Source organism: Canis aureus, chromosome 16, assembly GCF_053574225.1.
Source record: "Canis aureus isolate CA01 chromosome 16, VMU_Caureus_v.1.0, whole genome shotgun sequence".
Classification (NCBI taxonomy): Eukaryota; Metazoa; Chordata; class Mammalia; order Carnivora; family Canidae; genus Canis; species Canis aureus.
This window is the reverse complement of record NC_135626.1, coordinates 50,057,112-50,084,794: the sequence shown is the minus strand read 5'-3', so window position 1 is coordinate 50,084,794 and position 27,683 is coordinate 50,057,112. Positions and strand designations below refer to the sequence as shown.

Sequence of the window (27,683 nt, the reverse complement as noted above, 5' to 3'; positions counted from 1 at the left end):
AATTTCTCTTTCTTCAGTCTCATTGTTAGTGTATAGAAATGCCACTGACTTCTGGGCATTGATTTTGTATCCTGCCATGCTACCGAATTGCTGTATGAGTTCTAGCAATCTTGGGGTGGAGACTTTTGGGTTTTCTATGTAGAGTATCATGTCATCGGCGAAGAGGGAGAGTTTGACTTCTTCTTTGCCAATTTGAATGCCTTTAATGTCTTTTTGTTGTCTGATTGCTGAGGCTAGGACTTCCAGTACTATGTTGAACAGCAGTGGTGAGAGTGGACATCCCTGTCTTGTTCCTGATCTTAGGGGAAAGGCTCCCAGTGCTTCCCCATTGAGAATGATATTTGCTGTGGGCTTTTCATAGATGGCTTTTAAGATGTCGAGGAATGTTCCCTCTATCCCTACACTCTGAAGAGTTTTGATCAGGAATGGATGCTGTATTTTGTCAAATGCTTTCTCTGCATCTAATGAGAGGATCCTATGGTTCTTGGTTTTTCTCTTGCTGATATGATGAATCACATTGATTGTTTTACGGGTGTTGAACCAGCCTTGTGTCCCAGGGATAAATCCTACTTGGTCATGGTGAATAATTTTCTTAATGTATTGTTGGATCCTATTGGCCAGTATCTTGTTGAGAATTTTTGCATCCATGTTCATCAGTATGTGGTCTATAATTCTCCTTTTTGGTGGGGTCTTTGTCTGGTTTTGGAATTAAGGTGATGCTGGCCTCATAGAACGAATTTGGAAGTACTCCATCTCTTTCTATCTTTCCAAACAGCTTTAGGAGAATAGGTATGGTTTCTTCTTTAAATGTTTGATAAAATTCCCCTGGGAAGCCATCTGGCCCTGGACTCTTGTGCCTTGGGAGGTTTTTGATGACTGCTTCAATTTCCTCCCTGGTTATTGGCCTGTTCAGGTTTTCTATTTCTTCCTGTTCCAGTTTTGGTAGTTTGTGGCTTTCCAGGAATGCGTCCATTTCTTCTAGATTGCCTAATTTATTGGCGTATAGCTGTTCATAATATGTTTTTAAAATCGTTTGTATTTCCTTGGTGTTGGTAGTGATCTCTCCTTTCTCATTCATGATTTTATTAATTTGAGTCTTCTCTCTCTTCTTTTTAATAAGGCTGGCTAATGGTTTATCTATCTTGTTAATTCTTTCAAAGAACCAACTCCTGGTTTTGTTGATCTGTTCCACAGTTCTTCTGGTCTCGATTTCGTTGAGTTCTGCTCGAATCTTTATTAACTCCCTTCTTCTCTTGGGTGTAGGATCTATTTGCTGTTTTTTCTCTAGCTCCTTTATGTGTAAGGTTAGCTTTTGTATTTGAGTTCTTTCCAGTTTTTGAATGGATGCCTTGTATTGCGATGTATTTCCCCCTTAGGACTGCTTTTGCTGCATCCCAAAGATTTTGAATGGTTGTATCTTCATTCTCATTAGTTTCCATGAATCTTTTTAATTCTTCCTTAATTTCCTGGTTGACCCTTTTATCTTTTAGCAGGATGGTCCTTAACCTCCACGTGTTTGAGGTCCTTCCAAACTTCTTGTTGTGATTTAGTTCTAATTTCAAGGCATTATGGTCTGAGAATATGCAGGGGACAATCCCAATCTTTTGGTATCGGTTCAGACCCGATTTGTGACCCAATATGTGGTCTATTCTGGAGAAAGTTCCATGTGCGCTTGAGAAGAATGTGTATTCAGTTGAGTTTGGATGTAAAGTTCTGTAGATATCTGTGAAATCCATCTGGTCCAGTGTATCATTTAAAGCTCTCGTTTCTTTGGAGATGTTGTGCTTAGAAGACCTATCGAGTATAGAAAGCGCTAGGTTGAAGTCACCAAGTATAAGTGTATTATTATCTAAGTATTTCTTCACTTTGGTTAATAATTGATTGATATATTTGGCAGCTCCCACATTCGGGGCATATATATTGAGGATTGTTAAGTCCTCTTGTTGAATAGATCCTTTAAGTATGATATAGTGTCCCTCTTCATCTCTCACTACAGTCTTTGGGGTAAATTTTAGTTTATCTGATATAAGGATGGCTACCCCTGCTTTCTTTTGAGGACCATTCGAATGGTAAATGGTTCTCCAACCTTTTATTTTCAGGCTGTAGGTGTCCTTCTGTCTAAAATGAGTCTCTTGTAGACAGCAAATAGATGGGTCCTGCTTTTTTATCCAGTCTGAAACCCTGCGCCTTTTGATGGGGTCATTAAGCCCGTTCACATTCAGAGTTACTATTGAGAGATATGAGTTTAGTATCATCATGATATCTATTCAGTCCTTGTTTTTGTGGACTGTTCCACTGAACTTCTTCTTAAAGGGGAATTTTAAGAGTCCCCCTTAAAATTTCTTGCAGAGCTGGTTTGGAGGTCACATATTCTTTTAGTTGCTGCCTGTCTTGGAAGCTCTTTATCTCTCCTTCCATTTTGAATGAGAGCCTTGCTGGATAAAGTATCCTTGGTTGCATGTTCTTTTCATTTAGGACCCTGAATATATCCTGCCAGCCCTTTCTGGCCTGCCAGGTCTCTGTGGAGAGGTCTGCTGTTACCCTAATACTCCTCCCCATAAAAGTCAGGGATTTCTTGTCTCTTGCTGCTTTAAGGATCTTCTCCTTATCTTTGGAATTTGCAAGCTTCACTATTAAATGTCGAGGTGTTGAACGGTTTTTATTGATTTTAGGGGGGGATCTCTCTATTTCCTGGATCTGAATGCCTGTTTCCCTTCCCAGATTAGGAAAGTTTTCAGCTAGAATTTGTTCAAATACATATTCTGGCCCTCTGTCCCTTTCGGCGCCCTCGGGAACCCCAATTAAACGTAGGTTTTTCTTTCTCAGGCTGTCGTTTATTTCCCTTAATCTATCCTCATGGTCTTTTAATTGTTTGTCTCTTTTTTCCTCAGTTTCCCTCTTTGCTATCAACTTGTCTTCTATGTCACTCACTCGTTCTTCCACCTCGTTAACCCTCGTCGTTAGGACTTCTAGTTTGGATTGCATCTCATTCAATTGATTTTTAATTTCTGCCTGATTAGCTCTAAATTCTGCAGTCATGAAGTCTCTTGAGTCCTTTATGCTTTTTTCTAGAGCCACCAGTAGCTGTATAATAGTGCTTCTGAATTGGCTTTCTGACATTGAATTGTAATCCAGATTTTGTAACTCTGTGGGAGAGAGGACTGTTTCTGATTCTTTCTTTTGAGGTGAGGTTTTCCTTCTAGTCATTTTGCTCAGTGCAGAGTGGCCAAAAGCAAGTTGTATTGGGAAAAAGAGAAAAAGAGAGGAGAGAAAGAAGGAAAGAAAAGAGAAAGAGAAAAAAAAGGGAAGAAAAAAAAACGAAAAAAAAAAGAGAGAAGAAAAAGAGAAAGAAAAAGGAGAAAAAAAAAGGGGGGTGGGGGAAGGAAACAAATCAAAAAGCAAAACAAACAAAAAAAAAGAACCACCGGGGAGTATCTTCTGATTCTGTGTACTTTAAGTCCCTTGGCTTCTCCTGGAAGTTGTCAGTCTAGCTGGTGTTCTGGGGGAGGGGCCTGTTGTGCTGATTTTCAGGTGTTAGCAGTTGGGGGAACTGCTGTGCCCCTGCCTGGTGCAGGGCTCAGTGGGGGTTGTTTACCCCGTGAGGCCGCAGGAGGAACAGCCCCAGTGGCGGGGCAGCTCTGGAAACCTGGATTCAGCTCCGGCAGGAACTCCGTCTGCAGGGCCTGGAGGCTCCGGGGCGGGGCCGCTGATCTGCTCAGCTGGGGCAGGAGCGTCCTCGCTGTCCTGGGCCCTCCCGGCCTCTGCCTGTCCCGGGGGAGGCGGGATCCTGGGCTGTGTCCCGGCGCCCTGTGCTCCGGAGCCTGCGCTGGTGGATTCGCGCTCCCGGGCCGCGCAGCCCCCTCCGCGGAGCCGCCGCCCGAGCCCCCCGAGCTGCTCCTGGAACCGCGCAGCCCCCTCCGCACGGAGCCTCTTCCTCTGCCCGAGCCCCTCCGAGCTGCTCCTGGAACCGCGCAGCCCCCTCCGCACGGAGCCTCTTCCTCTGCCCGAGCCCCCCCGAGCTGCTCCCGCCCCGCAGCCCCCTCCGCGGAGCCGCCGCCCGAGCCCCTCCTGGCTGCTCCGGGTCCCGCCGGGTCCCGCCGCCCGCGCTGCAGCCCTTAGGGAGCTCGGCGCACTCTCCTGGGCGCGCAGTTGCTCTGTTACTGTCCCGGGGAGCCCGAGGGCATCCTCGCCCTCCTGGGTCCTGCTCCAACTCCCCGCGAGCCCCTTTCCCCCGGGAAGGTCGGTGCAGCTCCTGCTCCTCCGGGACGGGGCTCTCCTGTCCTGGGGACACTCGCCCCGGCCTCAGCCCGGCTCCTCGCGGGGCCCCTCCCCCTCGGAGGCCTTTGTTTCTTTACTTCTTTTTCCCCGTCTTCCTACCTTGATGGAAGCGCGAACTCTTCTCACTGTTGCATTCCAGGTGTTCTCTCTTTAAATCTCAGGCCGAATTCATAGATTTTCAGGATGATTGGAAGGTTTTCTAGGTAATTTGGTGGAGACAGGTGATTTGGGGACCCTACTCTTCCGCCATCTTGCTCCTCCCCCTGATAGAATTTTTTAAATCTTACTTCTTAGAATTAGGATTTTGATTGTCTACACCTTAGTATTAACAATTTCAGTTCTGTGTCTGGGTACCAAATTCTTTGTTTTTTGAATTTGACATTAATATATCACTTTCTATGTTCGGGGGGGAATACTCTAAATCAAATCAATAAATAGTAAAGTGCTAATAAAGATATAGGTGATTATATTATTTAAAGATGATCAGAAACATTGTCTAATCTGATAACAGAATCATTTGGATCAATCCTAACAAAATCCTAATTCACTAGAAAATATGTAATCCTTATTTTCTTGTGTTGATAGTTCACTTTTTGTAATTGTGTTATTTTATATCCATTAGATATGACATCATGGTCATTTTAGTAGTGTTAAGGGAAGGGATTTATTTACATGAAAGCTACTAGTTATATAATTGGATATGTCACACTCTGCTTTCATCAAGCAGTAAAATTCACATGGAACAGACTGAGTTGATTTTTTTTCACATTTTGAAATTAGGTCATTCTTAAAGTTCTTATCTAATTCCATCTTGTGTTTTTGAAGGAGGGGAAATTGATGTCAGTGATGTGGGAAATCATCTAGGAAACACAGGAATAGAGGTCACAAGAAAGTAATGGTTGACGCTGCTGAAAAATCTACCAATAAATGGTAAGAAAGAATTTCGATACTACTATAGACTTTAAGAGAACTTACTGTTACATATTTGTGAAAAGTTTAAAATTTTTTCTTTATTTGATCATGGAAAAAAGAATACGTATCTTGAAACAGCATGATTTTGTTCTGCCTCAGAATGAAGAAGTTCCATCTCAGTTTAGGAATAACAAAAACAACAGTCATGAATTCTGCCATTAAGGAGAAAAAAAATCATATTGTCACTTTTGAGTCCTCTGAGAGGCAAAAAATTAAACTGTGAACATGAGAACAAAGTAGGTGCTAGAGGTGAAGAAAGACAAGTCAAAAGGAGAAATGAAAAAAATATACTTCAGTATGGGCATTAGCCAAGAGCAGCTGCCTCTACTGCTAATGAGCTGGTGGAATATCTGCATTGTGAGTCTTCTTTTTTTCTTGATTTTATTATTTTAGAGTAAATTGGATATTTCTAGTGTAAGTAATCAAATATATCTTTTTAAAATTCTAGCTCCTATATTTTACCTTAGTGGATTTCTACATAATTTGTGACCCTTGTGCAATTTCTTAAAGCAAGTGGAAAGATCTATCAAAATAGACTGATGAGTGGTATTAAGTCTCTTAGTGGTGAGTAAGAATTGTGAGAAAATACAAATAGATCTGAAGTCTCTCAAGTTTTTTATTTCCACTCTTCCCTAGTCATTAAATTTTGAATGTTACTGGGCATCTTTATTGATCTTATGCTCCTTCATAAGACTATTTATAATTTGCTATTGTATTTTTATTTTTGTGTGCTGGGAAGAAGTCTCCGTACTCTTAGGGAATTTTTTGGACTTTGAAGAATAAAAATGAATGTTTTTTTAAAAAAAGGAATGGCTCAATTATACAGGTAATTTGGTCATTAGTAGAAATAATCACAAGTTTCAGTTAACAAAAATAAACTTCACTTATTGATCAAAAAAATATAAAAGCTGTCATCTCCATATGACTCCAATACTGAATTGACTATACAGTAGTCTCCCCTTATCCACAGGAGATGTGTTCTAAGATCTCCAGTGGATCCCTGAAACCCTGGATAGTACTGAACCCTATATATACTATATTTTTTCATATATATGTGTGTGTGTGTGTGTATAAATATATAAAACATAAACTATGTTTCTTCATATATATATGCCTATGATAAAGTTTAATTTACAAGCACAGTAAGGGATTAATAATAATAATAGAACAGTTATAACAATATACTATAATAAAAGTTATATGAATGTGGTCTCTCTCTCTCTCTCTCTCAAAATATCCTATTGTACTGTGCTCACCCTTCTCTCTTGTGATGATGTGAGGTGGTAAAATGCCTACCATGATGAGATGAAGGGACATGGATGACGTAGGCATTGTGACGTAGCATTAGGCTACTATTGACCTTCCAAAGGTATGTCTGGAAGATATATGCTTCTGGACCATGGTAGACAGTGGGTAACTGACACTGCAGAAAGCTAAACTGCAGATAACCTTCAAATTAATTAATTTTCCTCTTTAAAGTATTATGACAAGTATTAAGTAGATTAGTACTTGAAACCAGATTTATTTGAAGCAAAGGTTTTAATTATTATCTGTCGTTGATTTTTGTTCCATTTTGATCAGAAAGTGTTAATCAGAATACTATAAAAATTAGTGGTTTTGTCATTTTTTGGATTCCTTAAATTTTTTTGAGATTTTATTTTATTTATTTTTTATTTATTTTTTTTGCCTTGGTTATTTATTTTTTTTATTTATTTTTTATTGGTGTTCAATTTACCAACATACAGAATAACCCCCAGTGCCCGTCACGCATTCACTCCCACCCCCCGCCCTCCTCCCCTTCCACCACCCCTAGTTCGTTTCCCAGAGTTAACAGTCTTTATGTTCTGTCTCCCTTTCTGATATTTCCCACTCATTTCTTCTCCCTTCCCTTATATTCCCTTTCTCTATTATTTATATTCCCCAAATGAATGAGAACATATAATGTTTGTCCTTCTCCGACTGACTGACTTCACTCAGCATAATACCCTCCAGTTCCATCCACGTTGAAGCAAATGGTGGGTATTTGTCATTTCTAATAGCTGAGTAATATTCCATTGTATACATAAACCACATCTTCTTTATCCACTCATCTTTCGATGGACACCGAGGCTCCTTCCACAGTTTGGCTATTGTGGACATTGCTGCTATAAACATTGCGGTGCAGGTGTCCCGGTGTTTCATTGCATCTGTATCTTTGGGGTAAATCCCCAACAGTGCAATTGCTGGGTCGTAGGGCAGGTCTATTTTTAACTCTTTGAGGAACCTCCACACAGTTTTCCAGAGTGGCTGCACCAGTTCACATTCCCACCAACAGTGTAAGAGGGTTCCTTTTTCTCCGCATCCTCTCCAACATTTGTTGTTTCCTGCCTTGTTAATTTGCCCCATTCTCACTGGTGTGAGGTGGTATCTCATTGTGGTTTTGATTTGTATTTCCCTGATGGCAAGGGATGCAGAGCATTTTCTCATGTGCATGTTGGCCATGTCTATGTCTTCCTCTGTGAGATTTCTGTTCATGTCTTTTGCCCATTTCATGATTGGATTGTTTGTTTCTTTGCTGTCGAGTTTAGTAAGTTCTTTATAGATCTTGGAAACTAGCCCTTTATCTGATATGTCATTTGCAAATATCTTCTCCCATTCTGTAGGTTGTCTTTGAGTTTTGTTGACTGTATCCTTTGCTGTGCAAAAGCTTCTTATCTTGATGAAGTCCCAATAGTTCATTTTTGCTTTTGTTTCTTTTGCCTTCGTGGATGTATCTTGCAAGACATTACTGTGGCCGAGTTCAAAAAGGGTGTTGCCTGTGTTCTTCTCTAGGATTTTAATGGATTCTTGTCTCACATTTAGATCTTTCATCCATTTTGAGTTTATGTTTGTGTATGGTGAAAGAGAGTGGTCTTGTTTCATTCTTCTGCATGTGGATGTCCAATTTTCGGGGGGAGGGGCAAGATCACGGATTCCTTAAATTTTATCTATATACATGTCTCTTTGCCAAGGAGGAATGGTTGATGTCAACAAGCTGGACACAGTTCTAGGAAGTATGGGCATGAGCCTCACAGAAGAGGAACTTAAAGATCTGACACAGAATCTTCCAGAAAATGGTAAACATGTAAACATTACTGTTTTGTAAACAAACTGTACTCCACAGGAGCACAGGAAAATGTGCATTTTCTTAACAAAAAACCCTGAGTATGATTATTTGGAATAAAAAAGCCATTTGGAAAAACTTAGAGGGGAAAAAAAGAGGCTTACAGTGAGACTCAATCCTTTCTCCCATCAGTCTCCTCAACTTCACAACAGCTTTTTGCACTGTGGAGCTAAGCTCAAGGAAATCCGTAGGACTACTGACAAGACAGAGAAAAAGAATAAATCAGAAAAGAGGAAAATGTAAAAGGAGTAAAATAAGACGAAGATGAGGAGAGGTGGCAGTAGAATATGATGAGGAATAGAAGGAAGAAATTATAATAATTGAATATTACTAAAGTGCTACCAGGAATTTTCTTAAGTAAATAGTGATAGTCCTATTTCTGGTAGCTATTCAGAATAGAACGTTAAGGGACAGCTGGGTGGCTCAGGCAGTTCAGTGTCTGCCTGTAGCTCAGGTCAGGTCATGATCTCCAGGTCCTGAGATTGAGCCACACCTCAGGCTCTGGGCTCAGCGGGGAGTCTGCTTCTCTCTTTCTCTCAATCTCTCTCTCTCTCCCTGTCCCTCCCTCCCTTCATCCCTCCTTCTTCTCTACCTCTCTTTCCCACTGCCCCTCTCCCCCACTGTTCTCTCTCTCTCAAATAAATAAGTAAATAAATAAAATCTTTTTAAAAATAGAAAGTTAAAAAGAATAAGGAGTGATGAATATGACTGCCCCTTCACTGTGGATGGCAGCCACCACAGAGGAAGACCATTGTGGTGAGTCTAGGAAGTAAGTCCTGTTTCTCCCACTCCTGACACTATGGACTGCCACATCTCTAGGAGTTTCCATGAGTCCATGCTAATGTTCAGGAATTTTAAATTCCATTTGTAAGGTGGAAACAGTGAGGCTTTTCCTAACTTCCCTATTCATGTTTCAGAATCAATGAACAACATGTATATAATTTTTATTGGCATATTTTCTTGGTAACTTGCCATTTGTTTGATCCTACGAAACAAACCTGAGCAGAGATTTATATGCAAGAGGTTTCTTGGGGGATACTCTCAGGACAATATCTATAAGGGAATGAAGGAAGCAGGATTGGGCAGAGGAAGTTTACCTATAGTTCAATTGCTACAGAAGCCTCTGCTGGCCTCCAGGGGCTGTGCCTTGGTGCCTACACGAACTCGTCATTGAGTGTAAGCTGTTCTCAGAAAGGGGACATAATCTTAGGTGAGGCAGCTCCTTTGATGCTGATGGGGAGCCTCGCATGGTGAGTTATCATACAGAGTCAAACCAGTGCAGTAGTGAAAGGCACAGACTCTGAAGCCAGACTGACTAGGTTTGAATTCTGACCCTTCAGCTTAAAATTTGTGTCACCTGAATGTTTCTATGCCTTAGTTTCTTCATCTATGAAAGTGGTACATTAAGAACACCTACTTAATAAGAGATTTTATAAGGATTAAATCAGACCGGTGCCTGGCACATAATAGTGTTCAATGATGTTGCTTATTATTATCGTCATTTTGTTATTTTTATAATCATTACTATTATTATTAAGTCCCTCTAAAAGCTTGTGGGATTCTATTTACAAACCTTTTCAAAATGTTCACTTGACATCAATCATTTAGAAAAACTTTGAGAAAGACCCAATACTAAAGTAAAGACAAACCTTTTCTCTTGACATTTACATCACTCTCTTAGTGGTTTCTTTTACTGTGAAGTCTACACATTGCTGAGAATGTCACCAGGATTGGTGAAGGGCCAGGAAGGAGGCAAGGAAAAAGAAAAAATGTAGAAATAGAGTGCAGAGGAGAGGACAGGACCTGTGACCATGGAATATAAGAGAATTTAAAAGAGCCAAATGGAAATAAATAAGGGAGAAACAGAGAAAGCCTAATGAGCATAAGGATTAAAATTTCACCCCAAATCGCTTTAAATTTGCAGAGACCAAAAAAAAAAAATTTTGCAGAGACCATGTTCCCCCAGCTATTTAAAATATGGCGAAAGAAATAGTGTGTCACCATTTTTGTTCCCTCATAGACCCTTTTTCACGGAGCAAAGTTATCCACAGTTTGGGCCAGCATGTTTGACATGTTCTCCCTTCTTAGAAGGCTTTAGGATTCCCATATGATGTATGCAGACTCCATCCATCATCCAAGAGCTGATAACAGGCTTTAGGTCCCTCTTAATAAGCTAGAAACAGGGCAGGCGGCTAAGCGGTTTAGTGCTGCCTTCAGCCCAGGGTGTGATCCTGGAGACCCGGAATCGAGTCCCACGTCAGGCTCCCTGCATGGAGCCTGCTTCTCCCCTTGCCTGTGTTTCTGCCTCTCTCTCTCTCTCTATCTCTCTCATGAATAAATAAATGAAATCTTAAAAATAAATAAATAAATAAATAAATAAATAAATAAATAAATAAATAAATAAGCAAGCAAGCTAGAAACAAGCTCTGGTTTCTAAGAAATGTTAAATAAGATTGAAGTGCGACTATTCAGAAAGTGATTCCCTTCTGGAAGGACAAGAACTGTAATATGTTAACCTTAGAAGATTCCAGTAAGGCCAAAAAATATCTCACCTGGAACATTTCCTACATAGCTACTTCCATTGAGCAAATCCGTTTTTTCTCACCTTATTCCAATGCTGTTCTGTCTCATCTTTTGCCATTTCTTACTTTCCATTTATCAGAGATAAGCTTCTTATAAAAGATATTTTGTTAAACTACTCTTTTATTGTCCATTATTTTTGATCTACCAGTGCAACATGTGTGTTTTGTTTCTTTATTTTGTTTGTTTTCTTGAATTTACACTAATATTCAGAGAAACAGGATTCTAGATGTGGACCATTCAACTTTTGCCTTAAAGACCTTCTTTTAGCTCAAAATGCCTATCTAAGATCATAATGGATTTTCTTATTGTCCTTATTAGTTACATTTTCTCAATAATGTAGTTTATATTTCAAACTTTGTCTTCTTAGTCAAACAGTAGGTAAATAGTCAGAAAATAAATGCACAAAAATGTTTTTTGCTGCTTTTCTCTTTCTGGGAACACAATATAATTGAGATTCTGATTTAGTGAGCTAATTCTATGTAGCGTTTCCATATTATTGTCCCTTTAAAAATTGATACACAGACATCTGGGTGGCTCAGTCAGTTGAACATCCAACTCTTGGTTTTAGTTCAGGTCATGATCTCAGGGTAATGAGATCGAATCCCACATCCACCTTTACAGTCTGTGAGAAGGCTGCTTGAGATTCTCTCTCCCCCTCTTTCGCTGTCCCTCACCCCCCATGTGCTTGCTTGCATGTTCTCTCTCTTTCTGTCTCAAATAAATAAATTTTTTAAAAAATTTTAAATAAAAACTGATAAAATGAACCATTGAATATCTATTACATGTAAAGGCTACAGTTAACCTCTAGTATGTCTTAAATCATTTCTAACCTATGCATATAAAGAATCAATGAAGTCTTTTCAGTTTAATTGAAATAATGATTAAATAGTGAGTATGGGCTGACTTTAAATGAATGGAAATTTTCCAAACTTAAAACATTCAAATATTGTAGATGTTAACTTTTTAATTTTTCCCAATAGCCTGGGTAAATAATAATTTTCTAAGATCCAAATGCTAAAAAGAAGCTAAGATAGAAGGGGTTTTCTTAACATATTCTTTTATGGCTAAAAGTTTTAATATCTTAAAGCAAAAAAGTTAATGTCATATTAACTGTATTTGTGAAGCTTAAAACCCTTTTCTTCTTCACACTAATGAAAGGGGTAAATAGGATAAGATTCTAGAGCAAATGATAATTACTAAATTCTTTTTGTTCATTTTCTCATCTCTAGTGCTATATAAGTGTAATTTGTATGTTGTCTTTCAGTTGACAGGAAAGTTGATCTGAAACAGGTAATGGATGCAGTGAAATCTTTCACAGGTTAGTGATACATTACTAATAAACTGGGGGCCTCAAGGCTTTACAATAATTTCTGTTTTCCTGTGATGTTTTCCCAATATTCTGCCACTAGATCCAATAGAAAGTTTTGTCTTAAATTATATAAATTTAAGTTTGGCAAAAGGGAGTAAAAATAAAACAATACAAAAAACATCTACAGGACTAAATCTTAGTAAGATCCTGATTTCTGTAGAGTTTTACTTCCTAATAAAATATTTCCCTGCACAAAACTCTAGATAGGCACAGCACGGTAAGTGGCACAGTGAATTTTTGAGGGAATGAGTTAACATTGGCAAGAATACATTATTAATAAAGTCATATAACTCTTTCTTACATTAGCTACCTATGTGGATTAATTTTAACAGTAATAGGGACTAAATTATTTTTCCCAGAATTTAAAAAGATCCCTTACCTTTTAGTATAAAAGATCAACTAAGGTTTCAAGACTATGTAATGAATGAGGACTTGCATTGTGTTTTTGCTATCTAACCTAAAAGTGGGGATCATCAATAATATGTACACCTATTTCTAATGTTTTGAAGGTGAAAAGGTTGATATCAATAACTTGGAAAATTTACTGAGAAATATGGGGATCGAACTTGCTGATACAGAATATACAAAGCTGGTGAAAGCCCGGCCACTTAGTGGTAAGCCTAAAATATACAGCTGGAAATTTTTTAATGACTAGACTTTGCATAAGCCTGAGAGGGAAGTCCAAAAGCTACTGGAGCTTTAGGCATTAGAATTTAATGCCTAAAGACTACTGGAAAATAGAAAATTTGGGTTATTTTTAAAAACCTGTCACCCAGAGGATATTTTACAAATTAAGTGGTTTGTACTCTCCAAAAAAATGTTAAAATCATGAAGTACAAAGACTGAAGAATTGTCCTACACTAAAGAGTAAAGAGAGGACACCTAGGTGGTTCAGTCAGTTAAGCATCTGCCTTCGGCTTGGGCCATAATCTCAGGGTCCTGGGATGGAGCCCTGCTTTCAGGCTCTCTGTTCAGCAAGGGGCCTACTTCTCCATCTCCCTTTGTCCCTCCCCTCTCCCCAACTTGTACTTGCTCTCTCTTTCTCAAATAAATAAATAAAATTGTTCTTTTTTAAAGTATAACAAAAAAATAAATAAATAAAGTATAACAAGACATGACAACTTAATGCTTAATTGCTATAGATGATATCAATGGAGCAATTAGTGAAATTTGAGTAAATTCTGTACATAAGTTAAGTGTACCATACCAATTTTAAACTTTTAATTTGGATAATTATACTGTGGTTATGTGAGAAAAATATATATGCATGTTTATATATGTATGTATATATTTTTAATTTTTATTTTAATTCAATTTAATTAACATATACTGTATTATTAGTTTCAGAGGTAGAATTTAGTGATTTATCAGTTATATACTTTTTTATAAAGAAAATACACACTGAAGTATTCAGAAGTTGAGGGCATTGTGTCTCGAACTCACAAATTCAGAAAAAAATAACATTCACATACAGAAAGGATAATAAAACAAATATAGTAAAATGTTAACACTTGAAAAATCTGAGTTAAGAGTACAAGAATTTTTGTACTATTTTTGCCACTTTCTGTAAGTCTCAAACCACATTAAAATAAAAGGCTAAAATTAAAAATTAATAAAGCTCTGTCATTGTCATATATAGATTTTGGTTTGAGAATCTCTAAACTCTCCAGTGAAAACCTGCCATGATAAGGTAAGCAATGACCCAAATGTTGCTTAGAAAAAATTTTAATATGGTTGGATTTTTTGGTTCCTATTAACTTTTTATTTTTATTTTGACATAATTGCAAACTTATAGTGAAGTCTCAAGAATAGTACAAAGAACTCCCTTTATTCAGAATCACCAATTTGTTCAGTTTACCCACTTGTTTTATCATTTATTATAATACTTTCTTTTTCTCTCTCCAACACACATACACACTTTTTTCTGAATCAATTGCAGAAATATTTACCATCAAACACCCAAAAATAACAAATTTACAAGATTTAAAACTTCTGCATGAGAGGAAAAAAAGCAAATTACAATTTAGAGAAACTATTTGCATCAGGTGTAATAAAAATATAATGAAGGGCTTCTTAAAGACCTTTTTGTTAAGTAAAAAGACAACCCAATGTAAGAATGGACACTGGACAAAGGACATCAACATGTGTGTGTAAATGGATGTGAAATACCTGAAATACTTTTATTTTTGCAACCTGATCATATGTATTTCAGCATGATAGAATTCTGCTAAAAATAGCCTTGTGAGACAAAGTGTACATTTAAAGGTTTCAGCATTCCTTAACTTTAGTGCTACTTCTAGGTAAAATAGAACAAAATGTTCTAGAAGAAATTATTATTATTTCTGAATATAAGAAATAAATTATATTCTTATGCATTCTCTTATTTATTATCCTGTATCATAAAGTAACTCCATTTTTTAAAACAGATGGTGGAAACGTGTATCAAAATAGACTATTACAGGCTATGAAGTCTTTAAAAAAAGTAAGAATTCTAATGCATTGTTGTTGTCTGAAATCTTCAAACTTTGCAAAAGATTTTGAGTCCTATTTCCCTCTTTATATTTTTATTCCTTACTTTTGCTTCTTTCACTGTATTTTCACTTAACAGAGAAATGGTGTATGTACTTTTATCCTCATAGGAAATAACATACTTGGAAATGTCCTAATTTTATTCCCAAATAAATAACTGGCATTTGGATATGCACAGCAAAATTGAAGTAGAGAAATAGCTTCACTTTACCACATTTAGGAAAGCTGTCCAGCAGCAGACACAGCCAATCTTGGAGTCTGAGCAATGAAATAAATACTTCTTATTGTGTGTTAGGATTGTTAGAAGTAACAGATGAGTAGGTGCCAGTTGCCGTTAAACCTGATTTCCTTCTTCTAAGAACTTCTTTTCTATGAAGACTTGTCACCAATATTGGTTTTAAGGAAATGTATTCCATTTCCATTGTTCCTATTGACTTTCTCTATACTCTTGATAAAGCCAAATGGAAGTTATAGTCTTATCAGTAATGGCAATAAGAATACAAAGATGCAAATCATATTTTTGTTGTCTCTTATAAATAGCTATGCATACGCACTAAAAACAGTCAAAGGCATTAAAGTATTTTTCATGTTTTAGATCATTTATTCTCCTGTTCCTTTTCTGCCCTTCTTAAGGGGGAAAAGTTGGTATAAAAAAACTTGATACCTCTTCTGGAAAAGATGGATATCAAGCTCACTGAAAAAGAACTTGCACAGCTGAGAGAAAATCTACATGTTGATGGTATGGATAATAGATATTAATGTCAGTCCCTAAAAGGAATTTTTTCTGTCTTGTAGATAAGATTTTCTAATGCTAGATTTAGTTAGTGGTATAATAAATGTTCAAAATCTTAGGGAACCCTAAAATTAGGAGCAAGGCACAGATGCCCACTGATGTTACTGCCATGCAACATTGTTTAAAGGTTCTAGCTACTGCAGTGAGAAAGTAAGATGTAAAAATATTGGGAAAGACACTGTAACCTTTAGTTTCAGATGGTATGTGTATCTAGGAAACCCAAGAAACACACAAACTAAAAGAAATCTATTAGAACTGAGTCTTCAATAAGCCATTTTGATTCAGGTGGCTCAACATAAGATAAATGTGCAAAACTTAATTGCTTTCCCTAAGCTAGCAAAAACCGAGTAGAAATAGAAATAGGAAAAATATCTGATTTATAACATCAACAAAAACCATTAAATATCTAGGAATGAATTTTATAGAAATAGGATTCATATAAATAAAACTATAAAATCTTGACTGGAACATAAAATAAAATATTAATGTTCTTGAAAAATAAACTAACAGGATCAGATGTTAAATCAAACTCTCATGAATCAGAGATGTAACCAAGTATCAAGCTTTACTAAATAATGTCAAGGATAAAAGCAATCAAAAAAAGCAAATACAAGTCTGAAATGTCAAGAGCAACTTCATAGTTTCTTCCTTCCCGTGTTGGACATGCCATTCTGGCCCAGAATAAATGAAGTCTCTCTGTGAATGCCACAGGGTCACCTTACACAACAGAAGCACTTAAATTATGAAACATCTCCAGAGAGTTGTATAGCCTATGTTACTTTTCCAGGGAGCCATGCCTCATAAGTCATGGGTTCTATTTACTGTAGGTAATTCTTATCCAGAGACATACTGCTAAGGGCATTTCAAACATAAAATCTCTTCCCATAACTAATATTATTAGTCTGTTTATCTGGAGGATAAACAGACTATCTTGACAAAGATATTAAACTGGGTCACTTGCCTCCTTTTTTCCTCCAAGGGCATCCCCACAGTAAAGGAAGTTAATGTATTATAGACCATCTATTAAAACTCTTTCCTCTCAAAAATATTTAATATAAAATTTTCAGAATCCTAGTGGGGTCTTATTATAAGAGCTTATAAATTATTTAAAAGAACAAATGAAAGAATAAATGCCCAACTCTAACCAAGAAAATTATGAAAAAGAAAACTAGGATGGAGATTTGCTCTACCATATATCAGCAGTTACTATAAAACTACTATAATCAAAACAAAGTTTCATTGTAAGTAATAGATAAAGGAGTAGACTAAAAAAATAGTTAAAAAATAGATCCCAGTATAATTGCTATGTTGATTTATATTAAATGATTTTTAAATAGTATTGACAATCTGTCTAAAAGAAAAAAATTAGAAATCTCTTACCTTACAAATAAATAAAATACTTTCTATGTGAATTGAAGCTTTAAATGTAAAATATAAATAAAGAAAAATATTAGGAAAAATTGGGGGAATATTTTATGACATTAGGTTGAAGGAGATTTTCTTAAATAAGCAAGAAAAGAAAAAAAATAAATGTATTTGCCTAAACAAAAAGTTTAATATGTGATATTGAAAAAGGCACAGTTTCAGTTAGGATTTGATCAAGAAAGCAGAGTGATCTAGGATAAGGGATTCGTTATTGCGAAATAAACTTGACACAGTTACAGAAGCTGGTAAAATACATGAAGGTTATTGCTCTGCATCTTATGTCTAGGAGACATGAACTCTTTTTTTTAAGATTTTATTTATTTATTTTTTTAAAGATTTTATTTATTTATTCATGAGAGACACAGAGAAAGAGGCAGAGACACAGGCAGAGGCAGAGGGAGAAGCAGACTCCAAGCTGGGAGCCCAATGCAGGACTTGATCCTCGGTCTCCAGGACGCCCTGGGCTGAAGGCAGACACTTAACTGCTGAGCCACCCAGGCGTCCCTATTTTTTTAAGATTTTATTTATTTAGTCATAAAAAAGAAGAAAATCTACCATATGTGACAACATGGATGGACCTTGAGGGCTAAGTGAAATAAGTCAGACAAAGAAAGGCAAATACTGTATGATCTCCTTTATATGTTTAATATAAAAATCCCAAACTCATGGAAACAGAACAGATTGGTATCAAGGAAAAAAAATGGAAGAAAGTTTAAAAATTAAGGACATGAGTATCCAGATGGAATAGCCTACTTCGTGACCAGCAAAAATTAATCTTTAGTTGCTTAGGCAATCATACTGTTGTAAATTTCAGAATCCTAAGAACTATAAAAATAAAGAGTAAATCCCAAAAAACAAAGATGATAAACCAAAGAATTAAAGGCCTAAGTATATTTTACAGTTACAAAAATCATATATAAAAAATTTAAAATAGGGGTGCCTCAGTGGCTCAGTTGGTTGGGCATCTGACTCTTGATTTTGGCTCAGGTTATGGTCTCAAGGTCCTGAGATTGAGCCCTGTATCTTAAGGAATCTGCTTGAGATTCTCTCCCCCTCTTTCTGTTCCTCTCCCTGCTCATGCACACTCTCTCTCAAATAAATCTTCTTTAAAATTTTAAAATAAAAATATTCCCCCAAAAATAAGAAAAGAGGATTAAGGTCATCCCTAGTAGTATAAGTATTGGAAATTAAATAAATAAATGTTAGTTATAATAACTAAAAGACATTCACTAACATCGATTATTGAAGAAACACAGGAATAAGCATATAATTCAGTTAGGGAGAAAACAACCAGAAGAACTAAAAACAAAATAGCAAAACGTGGTGATGAGAAGTAGAACCTAAGGGTAAGAGATTGAGGATGGATAGAAAGTAGCTATTCTGTCAATTTTGTCTTTTTTTTTAATAAATTTATTTTTTATTGGTGTTCAATTTACCAACATACAGAATAACACCCAGTGCTCATCCCGTCAAGTGCCCCCCTCAGTGCCCGTCACCCAGTCACCCCCACCCCCCGCCCTCCTCCCCTTCCACCTCCCCTAGTTCGTTTCCCAGAGTTAGGAGTCTTTATGTTCTGTCTCCCTTTCTGATATTTCCCACACATTTCTTCTCCCTTCCCTTATATTCCCTTTCACTATTATTTATATTCCCCACATGAATGAGACCATATAATGTTTGTCCTTCTCCAATTGACTTACTTCACTCAGCATAATACCATCCAGTTCCATCCACGTCGAAGCAAATAGTGGGTATTTGTCGTTTCTAATGGCTGAGTAATATTCCATTGTATACATAAACCACATCTTCTTTATCCATTCATCTTTTGATGGATACCGAGGCTCCTTCCACAGTTTGCTATTGTAATTTTGTCTTGTATGTATTGATTTTTATCTCTCTTTTTCCAGTTTTATTGAGTTACAATTGACATATTCATAAGTTTAAGAATAATGATTTGGTAATACATGTATTACAAAATGATTAAATCCCACAAGAAGTTTAGTTAACATATATCATTTCATAGTTACAAATTTTTGTTTTTAGGATGACAACTCTTTTCCCCCAAATTTTTTATTTAAATTCTAGTTAGTTAACATTTAGTGTAATATTGGTTTCAGGGGTAGAAGTTAGTGATTCATCATTTATATATAACACCCAGTGTTCATCGTAACAAGTGCCCTCCTTAATACCTAGCACCTATTTAGCCCATCCCCCACCCACCTCCCTCTGTCACCCTTAGTTTGTTCTTTATCATGAAGAGTCTCTTATGGTTTGTTTCCCTCTTTTTTTCCCCCTTCCCTTATGTTCGTTCATCTGTTTTGTTTCCTAAATTCTACATATGAGTGAAATCGTATGGTATTTGTCTTTCTCTGACTGATTTGTTTCACTTAGCATAATATGCTATAGCTCAATCCACATCATTGCAAATGGCAAGATTTCATTCTTTTTGATGGCTAAGTAATATTCCATTGATACCACATCTTTATTCATTTAGGATGACAACTCTTAAGTCTATCGGCAATTTTCAAATATACAATGCAGTATTGTTAACTATAGTCATCATGCTGTATATTATATCCCAGAAATTATTTATATTATAAGTAGAAGTTTGTAATTTTGACCACCTTTACCAATTTCCCCCACACTCCAGCCCCATGGCAATCACCAGTCTGTTCTGTTTCCATGAGTTTGAGTTTTTTATATTAGACATATAAAGGAGATCATACAATGTTTGCTTTTCTTTGACTTATTTCACTTAGCCCTCAAGGTCCATCCATGTTGTCACATATGGTATATTTTCTTCTTTTTTATGACTGAATAATATTCCATTGTATATATACACCACATTCTCTTTATCCATTCATCCACTGATAGATGCTTAGGTTGTTTCCATGTTTTTGCTATTATAAATAAATTATGCTACAATGGATGTGGGGGTACAGATATCTCTTCAAGATAGTAATTTTTTTTACTTTGGATATATACACAGAAGTGTAATTGCTGGATCATATGATAGTTCTATTTTTTAATTGTTTTAAATTTTTTATTTATTTATGATAGTCACATTGAGAGAGAGAGAGAGAGAGAGGCAGAGACACAGGCAGAGGGAGAAGCAGGCTCCATGCACCGGGAGCCCGATGTGGGATTCGATCCCGGGTCTCCAGGATCACGCCCTGGGCCAAAGGCAGGCGCCAAACTGCTGCACCACCCAGGGATCCCCTATTTTTTAATTTTTTGAGGAAACTTCATACTCTTCACATTGGCTGCATCAGTTTACACTTTCACCAATAGTGCACAAGGGTTCCCTTTCCCCCACATCCTTGCCAGTACTTGCTATCTCTTGTCTTTTTGATACTAACCATTCTAACAGGTGGAAGATGATATTTCATTGTGATTCTGATTTGCATCTCCCTGATGATTAGTGAGGATGAGCTACTTTCTCATGGACCTTGTAAGTGAGCTTGGCAGTGTTCTGTCCCCTTAAATTTTGGAGTTTGAGAAGGATTGGTCTTAACTCTTCATTAAATGTTTACTTTAAATTCACCAATAAAACCATCTGATCCTGGACTTTTGTTGGGGAAATTTTGATTATTGACTCAATATCCTTAGTTGTTATTGGTCTCTTCAGATTTTCTATTTCTTGATGACTCAGTCTTAGTAGGTTATATGTTTCTAGGAATTTATCCATTTTTCTAGGTTGTCAAATTTTTTGGCTCTGCTCAGTCACCATTATAAGCATATCCTTAAGATGGGCTGTATAGCTTCCCAGGTATTTTGGTTAGGCTTCCTGATCAGACAGAGCTGGAGGCTATATTCATCCATGATTAGGACTTTGAATGTCCTTCCCAGCCCAGGAGTCTCTATAGTACAGGCTCCTTTGCTGATATGGCTTATTGGCTGGGTACCTGATCAGACAGGACTATCCATTGTTTTCCCTAGACAGGCAGTGCCACCAAGCTCAGCTCTGGAGATGGGCAGAGCCAACAACTGAGTTCTTCATTCAGGCATTGCTGCAAGAAGGACTGTAAGGTGACCTACACAGTCTCTGGGATACTCCCAATAGGCTTCTTGGTCAGGCAGGACAGAGGGCTATACCCAGCAGTAGGCAGGAGTCATAAATTTGCTTCCTCTCCTGGGTAGGGTGGCAGAACAGGCTCCAAGGCCATCATGGCTTATTGGCTGGGGACCCTAATCACCCAGAACAGTTCTTTGGCCAGAGGGGCCACCAGCTTGTCTCCACAGAGGGGCAAAGCCACTGTCTTTTTTTTTACTCAGACACTTTTATTTACTCAGGCACTGCTGCTAGAAGAAACACAGTCTGCCAGGATTCAAGGGCTGGTTGCTCTAAGCCATGCTCCCCTTCCCAGGGAGGTCAAATCCAGTGGTCAAGTTCCACAGATTCTTCTGCAATACCTATGAGACAAGACCCAGATGGGCCTTGCAGGAAGCAATCTATAACTCTGAAGGAGCTGGATGTTCCCCTCGGGCTCTTTTTCCCACCAGAGAAACTGTAGCTCTGGGAAGCCCTCTCGGTGCAGCACTGGACCAGCCCAGGAGAGGGGCAGTACTGTCAGAGTACAGCCAATTCTCTCACCCTTCGAAGGCAGTCCTTCTCAGCCTCTGTAGTTTAGGGAGATGCTTCAGCCTCACCACCGTATTCTGGGATTTTCCCAATGATGTCTTGTCTATGGATACTTGGAAGATGGTCTTTTTGTGAGGGGGACTGAAGTCGGGAATGACCTATGTCACCATCTTGATGACATCACTCTCTTATTTCAGTATAAGCTTTTGTTAGAAGCAATTATGATGTAACATTAAATAAAGTTAAAATAAAATGCAAATTGGTCTATATCATCTCTGAACTTATAACCCCTCACTGATTCTGTATAATCTAGTAGATAAGAGCTAAGCTTTTTAAATTAGCTTACAAATCCCTCAATTATCTGAGCTCAACCTGCTGCCTCTCTTATATGAACTTTTCTCTCCCAAATCTGTACTTTATTCTTCTGCCATGCTCAACTGACTGTGGTTCTCCATACATTGTGTATGTATGTATATATATGTTGTATATATTATATTTGTTGTACCTAGGTTTTGAGGTGTTGTGGTTTTTTGTTTTTGTGTGTGTGTTTTTTTTTTTTTTTTACATTTCTCAGCCTCTCTTCCATGTAGAAGGCTCTTTTTATGCATGCCCCTTTCTTTTAGTTAAAGTTTGATATTTTAACTTGATCAGGCACTACATACTCCAGGATACAATCATTTAACAGCCTAATTTGCATTAATGGTTCCTATATGATCTGTGGCACTCACAGCTCATGACAATACCTGAAGGGTTACGAGATAGCTGACCAATAACAATGATCCAGAAACACTGGAAAAATTGCCTTTTCCTTTGTGCAACTCCAATATCTAAGACATCTTTTTACAAATATATAGATCAGCTTAAATCCTTGAAATTCAGGATTTAATGATTTAATGAAAGTGTGGGTAAAATTATGATATTAATGGAACTTATCTGGAATTTTTCATCAACATGCATCCTTTGTATATGTTTTTGGAGCTCATGACATTGAGTATACATCTCAATTGTCACTTCTTTGCATAGCTAATGGAAAACTTGATCTGAGTAAAGTGATGGATGGAGTAAAAGCTGTTACAGGTGAGTGAGAAATTAATGTAAATATAGGATCCTATTTTTTATAATGATTATTTTTCTTCATGCCTTAATTGATATGCTAATTCTATCTTTTTTGCCATTTGTTTAGTGTTTTCATACCAGAAATCCAAAAGTTGGAGTATTTTCTGATGTGTTTTCCACTAATACAGTTCATTTTCCTTATTTTAAGACAGCCATGAGGCACCAGGGTGGCTCAGTTGGTTAAGCATCTGCCTTCAGCACAAGTCATGAGACCAGGGTCCTATGATTGAACCTCCTGTAGGGCTCTCTGCTCAGCAAAGAGCCTGCTTCTCCATCTCCCTCTGCCTGCCACTCCCCCTGCTTGTGCTCTCGCGCACTTGCTCTCACTTCTGTCAAATAAATAAGATATTAAAAAAAATAAGACAGCCAGAATTTGCAATAAAAGGTGAAATGATCTTTGGAAAAGACTCTGGTAATCACTTAAAGAAGACGTGATAGGTTCTTCATGTCGATAGAATTATTAGGATAAGCTGTTTGCAGTTTGCTAATTAACAAAAGAGATTTATAATGCCCATTTTTTGTCATTATCATTTTGAGTTTGTTAGTCCAGGCCTTCCAAGAAACCAAGGAAGGATTAAACATGAAGGACATTATTAGGGGAAATGTCTGCCTAAGAGAAAATAAGGAGGAAACATGAAAATGCTGGGAGGCTGTCAGACTGCAATGCAAATCTGACACCAAGTGAAGGAAAGAGGAAGAAAAGGTTGGGTGGAAGCATCCTAGATTGCAATTCAGTCCAAAGATGATCTGGCAATACTGCTTTCAAGAATCCTCTGGTTAGGGGCACTTGGGTGGCTTGGTTTGTTTAAGTGTCTGCCTTTGGCTCAGGTCATGATCTTGGGGTCCTAGTGTCCAGTCCTACATTGAGCTCCCTGTTTAACGGGGAGTCTACTTCTCCCTTGTCCTCTGCTCTTCCACCCCATTCATGTGTGCACTCACTTGTGCATGCTCTCTCTCTCTCTCTCTCTCTCTCACTCACTCTCTCAAATAAATAAATAAAATCAGTGAAAGAAGAAGGAGGAGGAGGAGGAGGAGGAGGAGAAGGGAAAGGAAAGGAAAAAGAAAAGAAAAGAAAAGAAAGAAAAGAAAAGAAAAGAAAGAAAAGAAAAGAAAAGAAAAAAAAACCCTAAGGTCAAAGTCATCATCCCATCTCCCTCAGGAACAGGGCTCTCTTAGTATCTATGCTGCATCCAGTCCTTGGCCAGTGCCAATGGTAGGTATGGCCTTAGTGCAAAAAAACACAGATTAATTTTAAGACAGAAGGTGTGGCCCTTGGTTAATTATGTTCTCCATAGTTAGAAGTCCTACAGAATATATTCTCATGGTTACCAGTGAGAGTGCCCTCTCTTATTAGCCTTTAGAAAACCAATTATGTTTCCATGAATGACATTACTTCTATTTATTTGGTCAGAGCTCAGAGATCCTCACTTTCCCCAGCTTGTACTCATTTTGTATAGGGATCATAATTTAGTTTCATTATTTGAAATTGTTCAATTGTACATCAATTCCATGGATGTCATTATTTTAATCCTTTTATTAAGGAGAAAAGGCAGATCCCAACAGTGTGAAAACTGCCCTGGAAAACCATGGGGATAGAGCTCAAACATAAAGAATCCTTGAACCTGGTCCAACATTTTCCTTCTAAGAGTAAGCATTTTAAATACTGATATAACCAGAAAGAGGTTTTCGATTTCTGTGTCTTGAGAACCTCTAAAATTATCTTCATTTTCTCAGCTCAAGGAAATAGAAAGTTCATCTTTAAAAAAATTTTTTTAGAACATCCATTTATACCTGAAATGAATCCCTATTACACAGTTTTACTTTTCGATTGGGAAACAGCATTTCCATTATGATGAGTGCTATTATCAAGAATGAAAAAAGGGGGGGTGTTAATCTGGGATTTGGGGAAAGAAGAAAAGGATTGTTTAGAAATGAATAAAGCAGAATTGGGGAAAGAAAAGAGGCATGAGTGTTGTAGAATGCTTGGTGTGTTAATTTCACCCAGTTTTCTCTCAAATTTTATTATAAGAGAAATGTCCTGAAAAGTCACTTTTCCTAACAATATTCTAATCATTTTCCACATTTCTCTGCAATTTAAATTCTGCCTTTTCTTATAGATGATGACAAGATCTTTCAAAACAGGTTGAGAGAAGTTCTGAAGTCTCTAAAAGGTATGTGAGCAGCATAATGAAAGTGCAGACAAATGGGATCCTTGCATTTATATTGTTTCCAAGATGTTAGTGAATACTGCTATCTCACATATACTGATTGCAAATGTATGCTACCACTGAAGATCAAGCTTCACTTTAGCTGCCAATCTTTTACTTTGAATCCAGGAAGAAAGTCTTCCACTTTCTCAAGATTTTGCCAAACTTTTCAAGAAAACAAATATCCAATATCAAGTTTTTTTATATAAATTTATTTTTTATTGGTGTTCAATTTGCCAACATATAGAATAACACCCAGTGCTCATCTCGTCAAGTGCCCCCCTCAGTGCCCGTCACCCAGTCACCCCCACGCCCCACCCACCTCCCCTTCCACCACCCCTAGTTCGTTTCCCAAAGTTAGGAGTCTTTCATTTTCTGTCTCCCTTTCTGATATTTCCCACTCATTTTTTCTCCTTTCCCTTTTACTCCCTTTCACTATTTTTTATATTCCCCAAATGAATGAGACCATATAATGTTTGTCCTTCTCCGATTGACTTATTTCACTCAGCATAATACCATCCAGTTCCATCCATGTCGAAGCAAATGGTGGGTATTTGTCGTTTCTAATGGCTGAGTAATATTCCATTGTATACATATACCACATCTTCTTTATCCATTCACCTTTCGATGGACACCGAGGCTCCTTCCACAGTTTGGCTATTGTGGACATTGCTGCTATAAACATCGCGGTGCAGGTGTCCCAGCATTTCATTGCATCTGTATCTTTGGGATAAATCCCCAGCAGTGCAATTGCTGGGTCATAGGACAGATATATTTTTAACTCTTTGAGGAACCTCCACACAGTTTTCCAGAGTGACTGTGCCAATTCACATTCCCACCAACAGTGCAGGAGGGTTCCCCTTTCTCCACATCCTCTCCAACAATTGTTGTTTCCTGCTTTGTTAATTTTCCCCATTCTCACTGGTGTGAGGTGGTATCTCATTGTGGTTTTGATTTTTATTTCCCTGATGGCAAGTGATGCAGAGCATTTTCTCATATGCATGTTGGCCATGTCTATGTCTTCCTCTGTGAGATTTCTCTTCATGTCTTTTGCCCATTTCATGATTGGATTATTTGTTTCTTTCCTGTTGAGTTTAATAAGTTCTTTATAGATCTTGGAAACTAGCCCTTTATCTGATACGTCATTTGCAAATGTCTTCTCCCATTCTGTAGGTTGTCTTTAAGTTTTGTTGACGGTATCTTTTGCTTTGCAAAGCTTCTTATCTTGATGAAGTCAAGTCACCTGTCCCCTCCAATATCAAGTTTGCACAGCATAATGTAGCAGAAAAGATTAGCAGTGACTCAGGGAATTTAACCAGCTGCCAATAAATACTAAACTGGGAGTTTGGTCATCAAAAAGTATTGTTACTTCTTTATTACATCAAATTAAATATTATTACTTCTTTATTATATCCAATTAAATATAGTTACTACTTTACTTCTGAACAAATAACAAAATATTGTTCAGAAGTAAAACATGTTTCCATCCAGAATAGAATTCACTCAATATTTATTCAGTGCTGTTTAAAACTTTGTGTTTAATACTCTGGTCCCCAAGACAAGTCTCAAGAGAAGTGACCTTAATTCTAATGCATAGTTGACATTCTCTGTAGACATAAAGTCCTTAGTCTCTTGTTCTAAAATTGATGGGGTTTTTTTTGACACTTTACAGGCATTATTAATTCTATTACTGAGGGGGGGTGTCTATGAATAGGCTTCAGAGAATACATGGCCCCCCTGAAATTATATACAATCTTTATGAACACAGACATATAGTTCATGAAATTCACAACAGGGTTTGTGTCTCTAAAGAATTAAAAACCTTTTTGGGAGGCTCCTTGGTGGTTTAGTGGTTGAGCATCTGCCTTTGGCTCAGGGTGTGATCCTGGGGTCCTGGGATTGAGTCCCATATCAAGTTCCCTACACGGAGCCTGCTTCTTCCTCTGCCTATGTCTCTGCCTCTCTCTATATGTCTCTCATGAGTGAATGGATGAATGAATGAATGAATGAATAAATAAATAATATTTTAAAAAACAAAACTCTTCTTTGGAGTTACATAATTTTCTTCCTGGACTTTCTCTTTCTTTAGATGGGAAGATCTATACCAACGACTTGAGTGCTATACTGGATAATATGGGAGTCAAGATCTCAAATAAAGACCTTAAGGCTCTGACTAAAAATTTCCCTGCTGATGGTGAGCAAGTTTTCCGATACCATAGGTGCATGCCGAGGGAGCTTAAGTATAAGAACCACAGACAGCGGTCCAAGGGAAAGGGGCATTAGGAATGGTAATCTACCCTGATAGTAATCAAGAAGCTATAAATACAGACAAAGCATGTAACCAACATATAAGCAGGCAGTTACCAAAATCAACATGAAAGCATTGCACTTTGTATGTATGTCTTTTATGTTCATTATCTATATTATGGTTACTAGAAAACAGTCTTCCACATTTTGAGTAGAAAAATGTAGGCCACTTCGATGGTGGTACTTCTGAATTCCTTCCCATTACTAACACATAGGGGTTTGAAATATTATAGAACTATAAGTAAACTTTATATTATTGAAATGGTATACTTTTATATTTAAGCTTTTCTTTCTAATAATAAAACAATAAAATTGAATAAATCCATATCCTAGAAAAATATTATTCAGTAAATATTTCTTAAATAAGCATATATAAGGCACTT

General features: G+C 37.3%; 1 protein-coding gene across 23 annotated transcripts in view; it reads left to right on the top strand.

The window, feature by feature from the left end:
- Positions 1-27,169, top strand: part of LOC144286878 (uncharacterized) — a 41,940-nt gene extending 14,771 nt beyond the window's left edge. Inside the window, exons 5-15 of one of the 23 annotated variants that reach the window (XM_077853971.1) lie at positions 5,104-5,208; positions 5,350-5,607; positions 5,699-5,814; positions 8,241-8,345; positions 12,240-12,293; positions 12,854-12,958; positions 13,984-14,034; positions 14,771-14,826; positions 15,507-15,612; positions 23,792-24,433; positions 24,904-24,947. In XM_077853971.1, coding sequence (XP_077710097.1) covers positions 5,790-5,814; positions 8,241-8,345; positions 12,240-12,293; positions 12,854-12,958; positions 13,984-14,030 — 336 coding nt within the window. In that variant the 5' untranslated portion in view covers positions 5,104-5,208; positions 5,350-5,607; positions 5,699-5,789 and the 3' untranslated portion in view covers positions 14,031-14,034; positions 14,771-14,826; positions 15,507-15,612; positions 23,792-24,433; positions 24,904-24,947. The other 22 variants (XM_077853972.1, XM_077853949.1, XM_077853958.1 and 19 more) reach the window with 22 other exon arrangements.
- Positions 27,170-27,683: the final 514 nt, after the last annotated feature.